Consider the following 13205-nt stretch of genomic DNA (forward strand, 5'->3'; position numbering starts at 1 on the left):
TCACAGCAACATTGTATTTTATTATTACAAAAGGTTTCTTCAGCAAACTGCTGCCTGATATCTCTATGTATTAAACATGAAAACAGCAACCAAACCCATCTACAATTATAGATTATTGAGGGTCTCAGCTGGTGATTCAGATAAGTACAAGTATTTTCTTTCTTCCCCATCTATTCACATCCTTGATTCCCCTCTCCTCCCAACCAAAGCACAACTGAAGAACAAACAGGTTACAAACTAGAAGCAGCAGCTCCCAGCCCCACTGCTCATTGTGCCAGTTGCTGCAGGAAGCGCTGACCATTGCATTACCCCAGCTCTGGCAACACAGACCTGCTACATTTCTTAAATTCCAGATGCTTCTTGTGCATCAAGTTTTGCTACCTGGCTTTTAACAGTCATGAATGAAGAGTTTAATAGCGCACTTGCAATGCAGTCATGTTAAATGCTTTGTGTTAATAAAATAAACATCTGCTCCCCCTTCCCCCGTTGTCTGATGATGACAGCAGAGATGTTCATACTCATGCAGTCACCAAGGTCTAAAAAACTCTAAACAGACCTGCTGTGCTTCTTCAGTGACGATTTTCAGGCGTTAGATGCACTTGTGCTGGAAACAATGACTTAATGCAACTTGTTTTTGCCAGAGCAAGTTTATACGTTGGATTTGGGAGCAGAATTCAGTGGGATTTCTTTCAGTTCTATCCTCATGCAGAGGTACTCTCCGATCACAGCCATGAGTGCCGTGCACACGATGTGCACTAGCCACCACGTTAGAGTTGCGGGAAAGTGTGAGTTGTAAATCCAGCAGCCCAGAAGATGGAAGAAGTGAACCGTGACCGTGAAATCCAGGCACTGCTTTCCCCGTCGGATGAAGTACAGCAAACCCAGAGCACTACAAAATAAAGACAAGAGGTTAACAAATAAACTGCTCGGTGCCTACGGAAAAGGGGATACAGGAACAGTTGTCAGGAGCTGTCAGTGCTGATTAGTTAGCTATTTTAAAACTTATTAAACGTTCTAAGCACAGGCTGCTTTTGACCTTGCTCACAGCCACTGCAGCAAGATTTAAATGGCTTACAGCTTTTTAATTATATGATGGCAGGGAAATAAGCTTTTAGTTTAAAAATTCCTGCTGGGCTCTCTGCCCTATCTCTCCCAGTAATCTTTGTCCCTTGGCAGGGGCTAATTACATTACTGTTTATAGATCAGTGTTTGCTGAGATTGTTTATTTCCAACTTTCAGTAAAATCTCTCAAAAGTAGATCTCATTCCCAGCTGGGAAACTGAGGCAGTGAAGTCAAATGACTTATGGCAAGAGGCAGAAAGTCACCTTCAGAGTCAACGGTTCCTGACTGTCCCCCCCTCCAGGCAGGATGGACAAGAAATAATCTGGCCTCAGCAGACAGGCTAAACCAGGCGCAGCACTTTCAGGAGATGTCTTCAAAATGACTGTAGGTCTTGCTCCTACTTATCATCACGTCATTCCAGTTAAGTTTAATGTTGAGAAAGATCAAATACGAGACATGGGGACCATTAGAAGCAGAGGAGCACTGTGAGAGCTCCAGGCAGTTGCTGACTTACCAGGTGAGTGCGTTGAGGATGAAAGCCATCATGGAGAGCCTCCCAGGTGGGGTCGAGAAGCCTAAAATCTACACAGGATGATCAGTAAGAGACAGCAGCACAAACCACAGCCCACGGTAAGTCAAGCTTATCCCACAGACCAGCCACATCGGGGCAGCCCTGCACTTTATAATCCACCAGGAGAGCTTCGGCCCTTGCAGCGATCCTTCAGGAGGGTCTGCCTCTATACCCGGAGGTACCCACACGGAGGGACGGGTCTGTTTCTGTATCAGGGGCACCAGCTAAACCACTGGGGGTCTGTCTCCATATGCGGGGGGTATTTATATGAGCAGGGGGTCTGTCTTTATACTTGGGTGTAGCTATATGGGGGGGGGCACCTACACAGGGAAGGGCCCTCTCCACATGAGTGAGTACCACCTATTCACAGGCGGGAGGGGATCTGTCTCCGTACTGGCCGGTACCTATATGAGCAGATCTGTTTTTATCCTGGGGGGTACCTGTAACCCGGGGGGCGGGGAGGGGGAAACGTCTGTCTATACCAGAGCAGTACCTATGTGGGGCGGGGGGGGACTGTCTCTATACTGGGAAGGGCCTATGCAAGGGGCCGCCCCCATAGCCTGAGCCCCTGTAGAGGGGGTCCCCGGGGGGGGCGGGTCACGGGGGGCCTGCGCCGGGGCGGGCCGCTGGCTGCGCCGGGCCGAGCGGGCCCGCGCCCCGCGGAGCAGCCCTCACCTCGTCGCTGAAGACCTGGTGGAGGGAGGGCGCGGTGCGGCCGAGGGCGCCGAGGAGGGCGAGCCAGAGCCCCAGGGAGCTGTAGTAGCCGGCCTGCAGCAGCGCCATCTGCGCCACGATCAGCGCCGGGTCCCACACGTAGCTGCGGAACTGCGCCGCCATGCCCCGCCGGCCGCCTAGCGCGCCCCCGCCGCGCAGAGCGCCGCCTGCCGCCGGAAGTGACGTAACCGCGCAGGTTGGGGGGGAGGGGAGCCGCGCGCTCCCTGGCGCGGGGGAGGGCGGCGGCGGGGTCACGGGGCCCTGACCTCTGACCCTCGCCCTTTGACCGGGGTGAAATCCGGCTGCAGCGGGCGGCCGGGCCCCGGCTGCGGCGGCGGGGAGGGGGGACCCGGCCCGGCTGGCCCCGTGGTGCCCCCGCTCCCGGTAGGGTCTGCGCCGGACCCTGCTTTGCTCCAGGGCGCAGCGTTGGCCCTGCGGCCGTTCCCCCGGCTTGCCGCTGCCGTGCGTGCCGCGGCCGCCGGCAGGTGAGCAGCTCTGGCCGCTGCCCTCGGCCCGCGGCGAGGCGCCGGCACAAGCGCGGCCCTGGGGCTCTCTGCGGGGCTCGCGTGGGCGCCCGGCGCGCAGCCGCGGTGCACCGAGGCCTCGGAGTTGCTTGTTGCTGCCAGCAGCCCGAAGGGCTGGGCCTTCGCTAAACAGCAACGAAGCGCGGTCCCCGCGGCGGAGCGGCGAGCTCGCACGGAGGGAGCGAGGGGGAAAGGGTCTGCAGCGCGGGTAGGTGAGGGCAGAGCTTGGCGGCGTCCAGGGCTGGGTGGTACGTGCCAGGGGACTTCGCTGTAGGCAGAGCAGCAAAGCAGGCGTTCAGCAAGGGTTTTGGCACCACGCGCAAGCCTTGTGCTGAGCGCGAAAGGGGCAGGCGTGTGTACGCGCGAAGAGGTGGTGTGGTTTTCCTAAGAGGTTGGAGTACCCGCTTGATTTAGTCTACATGAGAAGCTCAGCGGCAAATGTTGCCTGTTCTTCCTGTCTGGTTGGCAGGCAGCAGCTCGGTGGTTTTTCCTTTTCCTGCATGGTGGTGGTCTGGGTTTATTTCAACAGATTAAATAATTTGGTTGAATGGGCCTTGTTAAAGAGATCCAGGAACTGAGCATACAAGGAACGACTGTGTAGGAATACTTCCTGTCATCTCCTGCCCAATTCCCAGAGGTGCCGAAGGTGGCTGCTGCCCAGCTGTTCTTATTTAGACTTTTAGCTTTGGGCCACAGGGCACCAAGATTTGGTTATGAGCCCTGATATGCCCTCACTGTGCCTTTCTGTTACAGGGCTGGTCTGGTTTAGGGCTCGGGGGTTTTGGGGAGAAGGTTTCTTCAGAGGTGTGGTGGTTTCTCTCTTTATGCCTCGTGAAATGGCTGGGTGCCAGAGTCCCTCGCTTTCTGCCCTGCCCACTTTATGATCCAGTCTTTGCTGAAGCTCAGTTTAGTGGCCTAAATAAGATTCCCTGCTAGCTTGGCTTCGGATGAGAGAATTGTCACTAACTGACTGCTAAAGTCCCCAAGGCTGCAAGGGACAAAGGAGCATTCTGGAGATAAACCCTCAGCTGGAAAGAGGAGAGAAGGAATGCCAGGCTGCTGCGGATGGAAGGAGAAGTGAGGAGTTGCCACAGAGCTCTTTTCGGAAGGGAGAGAGGGAAGGAGAACAAGAGGAATCCAGCATTTATGGGAGATGGTAGAAGAACATCAGTCATGTGGGTGTGGAATATTTCTGGCTACGGGAACTCAGATTATGATCTCTGACACTCTGATGACGTTTTTTCCATTTCCCTGTATGGGAAGTTCCATGTGTAGCTTTGCTGCTCGTCTTTTCTTCCTCGTTCTGTGAGTGTCACTGTGCTGGTGCCAGTTCAGCATGTTTTCCTCCATGTTCCTGGACCCGTTGCTCCTAGAAAGTGTTGTGCAAGGCAGAGGCTGCCCAGTGGAGGTGGGCCAAAACTGTGAGTTTTGACTCAGGCCTTCAGAGAATTTATCTCTGAAGGAGCTTATCGTTCTTAGCGAGTGCAAAAATGAACACGGGGAAAATCCCAGGTCCTGTAAGGCAGTCTGCTGCCTACACATTGCTGAGCATCAATTCTGAGACTCAACACTTCCTCTTTAACTGTTGGTAGAAATTGGTTTCCTTTCCTGAAATCTGCTGTGCTTGTCTCTGAGACATGCCAGCCACTACTTAGATAATTAATTTTCACTTCCCCGTTTCCTTTTCAACCTTTGTAGAGCAGACTTCCCTTTCTGAGCAGAATTTTGGTTATTTAATCACAGCAAACTGAAACTCTGAGCTAGTGCAACAGTTGTCCCTTTAGGACTGCTGGTATGACTGATGGGTATCTTTCCACAGCCAGAGTCATCAGCAGCAATACTTCTGATGTATCCAGTCGTCCGTGGGATCACAAAATATCAGCTGCTGTTTTGGGAGGTGCTGACTTGAATTCCTTCCAGATTTGAGACTCCTCCCTGCTTGGTTGCTGCCCCATAATTGAAGGAATTAGCCTGGCAGCAGTCACGTCAGACATGTATGAGTGCAGACTGCCTCCTGCCCCGTTCGGGGAACGTAACAGCGTTGACACAGTGAGGAGATGTGGCACAAAGACGTTTGTGAGCAGCGGCCTGGGAGTCAGCTGCAGCCCAGTTCACAAGTGTGAGCTCATTTCCTCGCTGACTTAGTGATGGCATGTTGTGTGGTCATGTTTCTTTGTGTGCACTCCATAATTCAGCTCTTCCTCCACTCCAAAGCTGCCCCTTTTTAGGGGGCCGTGTCCTTCTCCTGAAAGAGAGGATTTTCTCACCAAGGGGAGCCTAGCCTCCCACCCCTGCTCTCTGTGGGCCACCTTCCTAGGAGGTGTTCAGAATGGATCTGGAAAGCAAACATTTGGGGGAAATAAAGGGTGCATTTGTAATTTTCCTTTTCTTCCTCTTAGTTCAAATGAAAGACGGAGGTAGCTGTGGAGGGAAGACTTCTTAAAGGAGAAAAGGATGTTGAAACACAAAGATTATGCTTTTGAAGGCGACCCTCAATTTTGTTCTCCTGGCTTCTGATTAGAACGTGTTTTTTCTAAACAGCTGGCGTTTTTGTGGTTTGTGCGTGACACCTGCATGTCATGGAGAGCAGCAGGTGGGAGAAGAAATGGCAACATGCCCAGGACATATCAGATGCCCTGAGAATGTACCCAGATCACATGCAGCTATCGTGGTCACTTCTTTATCAGGGGTATGGAAGAAGAATGCCCTGTTTAGCCAGGGATTCTTTCCATAAGAAGTGGCTGTATAGGATAGCATTGTTCTTCCTCCTGAGGAATCATTGCCTAAAACAGGAAGCTATTTATGTGATCCATGTTTTACCAGTCAATGTACAAAGGACATGGCTCTCTGAGCTGACCTTTGCTGGGATTTGTCTCCCCCTTGCCAGGCAGGTAGGGTTTGTGCTAAGGTCATCTTCGCTAAAGGGAGAGTAAGGCTGAGATTACACGTTTTCAGAATAACTCTGTTAAAGAGTTCAAAATGTGGGACGAGATTTTCACAGTTGTTCCTCTACCCATGCAGTGTGCAGATGTGTCTTTCCAAAGAGCTCAGCATGCTGGATGGACTTTGAGAGCTGAGATATTTTGAAAATCTAATTAAGGTTTCTTAGTGCTTGCGAATCCTGCTCTGAGCTCATTTCAAATCTGGCTGTAGGAACTGCACTGAGCTTGGCTGAAAAACCTCTTTTCCTGGCCAATACAGTAGTAGATCTAGAATTGTCTGAAAGGGCTCCATACATGACCTTGTCAGGGTAATTCAGACACTTCTTTACATGTCATACAAAAAGGTGATTCCCCTCACGCCCCAAACGAATTGCTTGGGCACTGCATTCTTCTTCCAGCATGTTTGTGTTACGTATATGGAACTGGCAGATGTTTATTTTTATTTTTGATGTAGGAATTAATTAACTGTTCAGTATTGAACATAGGGTTAGGAACAGTGGTGGCCAGCCCACATTAACTTTTTTATTTCTCTGCCAACTAATTTTAAATGGAGAAGGGAATTGGTACACCTAAAATGTGAGAGTTCACAGTCCAGAACAAATCTGAGGCTCAAAATGCAGCTTTTTCTCCCGCTTGTCTCACTTCTAGTAAGGTTTCAGTAACATACATTTCAGTTGCACATGCATTCTCCCTGGGCCAATTTGTCCCGTCGCACTCGGTGAGTGTCATGTACCCGTGATTTTTCTGCATTGTTCCGGAGCAGAATGTCAACATTTTGATAGAGGACAGTTGAAGGGCACGATGAAGCAAGCTATTTTATGTCATGGGTTTATAGAAGCAAGTTACAATCTTTGTGGCTGCGTTTCCTCTCATATGGTTTCTTTTGAGATACTGTCACAGAAAGTCTGCCTGCATGTGGCAGGGAAGTGGATCTACAGAGTGCATTTTGAAAATGTCATTGGTAGGGTTATGTAAATTTGTTCTCAAGGTTGGAAAATACATTAGGGCTGAGTTTAATTTTCCCTTCTGTTTCCAGCTAAGCAGAAGCCAAAGATTCCTATTGGTTTGTTGGAAGGACTGTGCCTGCAGGTCTGACTGCTGTGGGACTGTGACCTCTGGGTCAAGCAGGCAGACTGGCCATTCTGTCAAACCAGGGAAGCTGACTGCGATCAGAAGTGCTTGTGGACTCCTTCTAGGAGGGAAGATGGTGTCCCGTGCCTTACAGAGGGATTTTTTTGGTGGAAGGATGTGTTGGGGAATATCACAACCAGGAGGAGAACTGTTTACTGTGCTTACTTCAAGAGGAAGTTAATGGGGGAAGCTAGCAGTGTTTGTAGCCACAATACAGGCAGCCCTGTTTTGAAGGTATCAAGGTGTCCTTGGGTGCTGTGGCAGCTGCTTTACCTGGAAGGAATAGAGGGGTTGTGGCCATGTGCACACTGAAATATAGGTGCCTGTTAGAGGGGTCTTTGCTTGAGGGTACGCGTATGCTACTTCTTGAAGCAGTTGGATGTGTCCTTATGGGGTGGTAATGGCCCAGGCTGGGATGTGGTTGGTGGCTGCAGTGCTGCCCGGCACAGGAGCTTGTTGCTCAAACAGCCCACGTTCGTGTGGGCAGTGCAGGTCAGGGAGGAGCAAATGCTTCTGCCTCCAGGCCCCTTGTGCTGCTGCGGCTGCCTCCTGTCTGGTAGATGCCATTGTAGAGTGGTCCGGTCTTTGCCCATTCAGCCCAGCCAGTGCGCTCTTCTTCCTCTCCTTCTTCTGCTGCCCACCTCTCCAGAGCTGGAGACGCACTAGAGCTGGGCTCCTGGGCCACAAAAGAAATGACTTTTTCATCAGCCGCTCCCTGTGTGGTGAAGCAGAGGTAATAAGGAAGGCAGTAATGCAGCCCACAGCGCAGATCCCTGCCTTGGGGCCTTGGTCACCTCGGGTGCTGAGGTGAGCTAGAGGTTTGGTAATACATCGCTGTCCAGAGCACGGAGGTTCAAGTACCACAGGAGACTCCATCCCAGCCTCCATCCTGATATCCTCCAGGTTCCTACCCATAACGTATGCTGTCTTCAGGCTTTTTTTAAACTCGGAGTAATGTTCTCTGTTAGTTCGTATGAAGCCAGCCAGCTCCACGGTGCTGCCAGGAGAATTTCCTGGCATGCAGCAAAGTCGTGTGTGTAGGCGCAGCCCTAACAAACACTGAGGAGACCTCTCAACCTCAGCTCACGCCCTCTGTACCCAGTTCTTCCCAAAGGGACGGGCACTTGGGAAGGCCACTTCACCTTAAGAGATTTTTGTCGTTTGAGGGTATCATGTCAAGGGGCGACAGGGGATGCTACGAGATCTCTTGGGATAGCTTTGTAGGGCTGGAGCAGGCTGAGAACGGCTCTAGCACAGTTTTCACCCATCACTGGAGGATGGGATCACAGCACGTACTGCTTTCTGGTCTGTGCCTTGCTTCCCCGTGAAGGAAATTATTGGCTCTCTACAAAATAGAGCCTAAATGCAGCCTAACGTGGTGAGAGTCGAGGGGGCTGAAATGGATGCTTTCAATAGACGCAAACAAATTCTCATAATCGGTCAAAGTTATTAGTGAGAGAAACCGAAACAGTTGAATTGTGCTGTTGGTTTTCTTTTCCCCTTTTTTATCTCGGTGTGTATTTTTTGCACTTGCCACTTACAGAGAAAGCAGACGGAGCAGTTTGCGTTTTCATCTCGTACAAGAAGCGGGTGATGTAATTCCCCGCTCGGTAACCACAGCGGTGACACCCAGGGAGTCAAACAGAAAGCTGTCTCCGGTTTGGGGTAAATGTAAAACTTACTGTCACTTGTGGAATGCTGTGAGAACCGATATGACGGGCTCCCTTTTCCCTCCCCCGACGGCTTTTCCCTCTCCCCCCACCCCCGGTTAGCGATGGGTGCCACATTGCCCACAGCGGGGGGGGCGCCGCGGGGCGCAGGCTCCGCAGCTCCGCGGTTCGGCGCAGCAGCTCGGCTCTCCCCGGCTTTGGGCCCGTGCTGAAACGGGGGTTCCCCAAGAGCTGCAGGGAGCCGCGGGAGGAGCCGGCCCGAGGCTCCCGGGCGGCCGCTGCTCCCCCGAGCGCGGGGCCGGGCGGGGCCGCGGGCTTCCCCGGCGGGGCGGGCGGCGGCGGCGCTCCGCCCTCGCGGGCCGCGCCGCCGCTATAAGGGCCGGGGCGGCGGCAGGCAGCGCCGTGCCGTGTCCCGCCGCGCTCCGATCAGCTCCGCCGCGCTCCGCTCCGCCGGCCCAGCCCAGCCATGCCGCTGCCCCGCGCCGCCCTCCTGCTCGGCCTCCTCCTGGCCGCCGCCGCCGCCGAGTCGGTGAGTACCGGGCCCGGAGCCCCCCCGCGCCGGTGGGTCCCCTCGCCCCGCGCCCGTGCCCGGAGCGGGGCTGCTCTGCCGCTCGCTGCGTCCGACGCGGTGCTCAGGCACTTGCGCGCTCCAGCCCCCTCCCTGGGAAGGGGGCACAAAATGGGTCACACAGCAGGGAGAAAGTTCCCGTTCTCCTTTTGGCTCCCCGGCCTCCTTCCTGGCTTTCACCCTGCTTCCTCTATTAAATGCTGGAGAGGTATTCTCCCGGCCTCGTCGCACCCCGCGTAGACCTCTCGCCCTGGGACTGACTGCCCCTCGCATCTTGTGCTGCTCCTCACGGGCCTCTTTCACCCCTAACATGCTGGGGAGCCGCTTCTCGTTTTTCCAAATCGAGCCCGGTGGGGCTAGAGTAGGGCACCGCGACGTAGATGGCAATACGATAGAAATGACCTGTTCTCCGTTACAGCTTTGATCTCCAACTGCTGGTTACAGAATTAAGTCCTTTAATCCCTCCTTTATTGTGAATTTGTGATGGGTTAGGTACATGCAGTGTGTTTCAGCTTGTAGATACACTCCACAGTCTTATCCGAACTTGACTGAGCTGGTACCTTGTGTCTTTAAGTGTATTAAACCTTCCTCACTTGCAAATGGGAGTGAAAAATGATGTGTTACCGTGAAGGGTTTAAGAATCTCTTAACGCTAATGAAGTGAAGAGTCTGGCTGCTTGGAGCTGGGCCCATGTGGAGATCTTGCTGGTGAAGCAGAGGTGTCAGGATCCTGCCTTCTTGCGTTTGTGTGTGCCCATCTTGCCGATCGCGCGGCCAGGTCAGGTTCCTCTGCTGGCCTGAAAGGGCTGTTGAGATTAAGATGATTGCAGGAGATCAGAGAATCTCAGAACCAGCTTTAATCATCCACATCGCTTCCTTCTGGGCTGGCAGAGCAGGAGTGCTTAGGCGCTGCTGCTCCTTTCTGCTGTGCAGCGCTGTTGCTGCTCTCTAGTGAGGACCCTGGCTTAGGGGGGTTGCTGGCCGGAGAGTGGAAAATTCTTCCACAGAGAGCATCTGTCGGGATGGGCAGTTGCCCTCTGTTAAGACCAACCAGCCCAAATCCACCTTACTCTGATCTAGTGTCTTTATCCCTGCCGTTCGGCGTGCAAATGGCTTGTTGGAGACCTGGCCCAAGCTAGCAGGGCAGACCTTTGGGGCAGAAGGCATCTGGAAGTTGCATTGACCATGTTTGGTATGAAATGCAACGCGGTGTCCCTGGGGAACTGAATGGTCCGCGAGCGTCGGATTTCTGCAAAGAGGACAAATTTTGAACAGATGTAGTCTGTAAATCCTTATATAGAGCTCGCACGGCGTGTTTGTCAGTGTCGGCTGAGCTACGAGCTCGGCGTGTTTGTCAGTGTCGGCTGAGCTACGTGAGATGGACTGTGTGCTTGTTCTGTAATACTGAACTACCGAAAAGCCTTATCCAAACAAGTTGTTTGGGTTACAGGCCATTGAGGAGGAGGCTGAGGATGACACGGTATTTGGGAGAGCTTGGCTGGCGCGCCTCCCTTTTTTTTTTTTTTTTTTAATAGCACTGCCAAAACGTGCAGGGCTGCACAGCATGTGGCTCTTAGTTCTGCTGTGCGGGAAGGGTGAAGACAGGTAGCTGTTTCTTAACAAGGCGGGGATTGTGTTTCTTGTGCTTATGTAAGAGCATGGCTTCTGAGAGTGATTCTGTGCTCGAATATTTCCCCGCGCCTGTACAAACAGAAATGCCTTGGCTCCTTTCCCCCTTGTGTGCCTTTCTGGTGTAGATGGGATTTCTCCACATGAAGCAATCGTGGATGTGTAAGAGGGTGGGGAGTGTTGCCGAAGTGTCGAAGCGTGACGTTTGGGCTTAGCCCGTGGGTGGGTTGTGTTACGACAGCGTAGTGCCTTGGTGTGAGAACATCGTCTTAATGCAGTGTGTGTGTGGGGGGAGGTTAAGGCTGAAGCCTGCGGTACTGGGACAAACTTCAGGAGGCAAAGGCTGCGCGGGGAGGGGCTCTGCTCTGCTTGCGCTGTGCTAGGACGTGGTGCCTCCAAAAGATGCTTTGGGGGCCTGCAGATGGGGAAGAGCTGAAAACCACCAGTTCAGCCAAAACGTGGGATCAGCGGGGTTCGGGGAGGATTTGATGCCTGCGAAGCCTGAGGTGTGCTGCTGCTTCTGCCTTGCATGCGCAGAGTAGCATCTTCAAGCTTCCCCTGTGCTTGCAGCATCTCGCTGGCCACTGGCAGCACAGGAGGTAAGCAAGGGGAATTTCCACGCGGCACTGATGCTTATCTGCCCGCTGTGGCTTAGGCTGCTCCCGGTGTTAGTCCCAGCTGCAATGAGCTCGGCAGGATCTTAGCAGCGTTATAATGGGCACGGCCGCTGCGGGTTTGAGGCAGCACTCCTGCTTTTGCGCCTCAGAGTAAGCGCAGAAAGTCTCCATGCAGCATCGTATCACCCTTCTGCATCCCCAGCAGCGGGGATGAGCAGGAATCCACCCCAAAAGTTGCTGGCTGAGGATTGATCTGGGCGAGGGGGGAGGCTTAGTGCTGTTTTGGGCTCTGTGTTTGTTGGCTTAAAGCAATTGTGCTTGGAGGCCTCCTGACTGGCAAAGCTGGTGTCTTGTTGATGATAGCTGTGTTTGGAAAGTAGTGCAGCATTATTAATGTTAAAACCGGTTTGGCTTGTCCTGCTGCCACTGATCCCCGAGGCCTGTTCTTTCTGCTCTTTGCCCAGTTTCTCATCTGTCCCTCCCAATCAAATCAAGACCTTGCTAACTGCATGTTTTACTTTATTTTACCTTCTGACTTGGCAAGCCCCCGGGGCAGCTGAACATGTAGAACAAATCCTAGCTTTTGCTTGAGCCTCCCTAAAAATGCAGAAAAACGAACTGTTACAAAGTCTAAGGCAATGTCGCTTAGCCCTAAAACAGAGAGAAGGAGCCTGTGGCTTGGTAGCTGAGTCTAGAGCTGGCGGTCGGGGTGAAACCCCCATAACATGTGGAAAGAAATAGCCTGCCTAGCCCCTTGTAAGGGGTTGAACTGCATGTGCAGCCCGTGGGGTGGGAGTTCGGAGGTGCAGCCCAGCGCTTGGGCGCGCTGGGAAGGAAGTGCCCCGCTGGTGAAGCGGTCGCCCCCCGCGCCGTGCTGCCAGGGAACCTGCGCTGCTGCTCAGCTCTCAGCTCCCTTGCTGGAGAGCACTTTCCTGTGGCTCAGAGTGCACTGAATGGCTTATGTTGAAGGGAAATCAGGGCTAAACTCGGTATTTTTCAGACTCTCAATACCAGACTTGTTCACTCGAGGCAGTTAAAAGTCTGTTCTTCCAAGGTGACCACGCTCTTTCCTGCCCCTTCTGCTGTTGTGTCCCAAGGCCCTGGTGCGTCAAGGTCCTGCAAAGACCCGTATCCGGCCCAACAACTGTGGAAAAGTGTTTTGCTTTGCTTTTAATTTCTTTTCTGTATACCTTTTCTCCTCCTCCCCTCCAACCTGTGTTAATGGCTTTAATATTGCCTCGGGCTGTCTGAATGGTTGGGGTGGGGAGACCATTCACTGCTCCTCTCCAGATGCTTGAAGTGGAGCCTAATGTGACCTTGCCTCAGTATTCTGTGGTGGTTGACTGCCGCCTTGATAGGTTTGTGTCCTACTTCCACCGCAAAGCTGAGGGCTGCTCGCTTGACTTTCACAGTGTCGGTGGAGAGGCGGGAATCTGGCTGGCTGCTCGGGGCGTAAACTCCAGCACAATTCTTGCATTTATTTTTCCCTCCCCTTTACACTTCAGGCTCCTGTTGCTGGCACGTACTCTGTTGACAACGTGCTGGCCACTTGAGTCCACTTGGCTGGCTGCAAGTTCTCAATAGGTTGTGTCACATCTTGTGCGTGTTAAGTTGTTCTCCCTCAAATGGGAGAATTGCTGAGCTTTGCTGTCTTCAAAAACACCATCTGGGCTTTTTTTTAAGTTTGGTATCTGGATAATGACTCTCCCAAAGAAGGAAGCACGGTACCGTGATTCTAATGCTGCCAGAGTAAGTGACTTCTCTGAAGCTGACTCAT

The 13205-nt window shown here is 52.8% G+C and overlaps 2 protein-coding genes and 1 long non-coding RNA gene across 6 annotated transcripts in view; 2 read left to right on the forward strand and 1 right to left on the reverse strand.

The window, feature by feature from the left end:
* SYS1 (SYS1 golgi trafficking protein) lies at window positions 1–2471 on the reverse strand. Its single transcript, XM_026092989.2, has 3 exons — window positions 2310–2471; window positions 1578–1645; window positions 1–889 (listed from the first exon to the last, which is right to left on the reverse strand). Exons 1-3 carry the CDS (start codon window positions 2469–2471, stop codon window positions 649–651), a joined length of 471 nt encoding a protein of 156 aa, XP_025948774.1. The 3' UTR covers window positions 1–648.
* SDC4 (syndecan 4) overlaps window positions 1437–13205 on the forward strand; it is a 27537-nt gene continuing 15768 nt past the window's right edge. The window contains exon 1 of one of the 4 annotated variants that reach the window (XM_026092983.2): window positions 1437–1580. In XM_026092983.2, coding sequence (XP_025948768.2) covers window positions 1494–1580 — 87 coding nt within the window. In that variant the 5' untranslated portion in view covers window positions 1437–1493. Of the gene's footprint in view, window positions 1581–1639; window positions 1694–2415; window positions 2545–8994; window positions 9145–13205 lie in introns of those variants that run through there. The other 3 variants (XM_026092985.2, XM_026092984.2, XM_026092986.2) reach the window with 3 other exon arrangements.
* Window positions 2770–5412, forward strand: LOC135330106 (uncharacterized). The gene is made up of 2 exons (XR_010391876.1): window positions 2770–2833; window positions 5272–5412. It is a non-coding gene; the product is annotated as an uncharacterized LOC135330106 (long non-coding RNA).

This window comes from Dromaius novaehollandiae, chromosome 16, assembly GCF_036370855.1.
Source record: "Dromaius novaehollandiae isolate bDroNov1 chromosome 16, bDroNov1.hap1, whole genome shotgun sequence".
NCBI classification, from domain to species: domain Eukaryota; kingdom Metazoa; phylum Chordata; class Aves; order Casuariiformes; family Dromaiidae; genus Dromaius; species Dromaius novaehollandiae.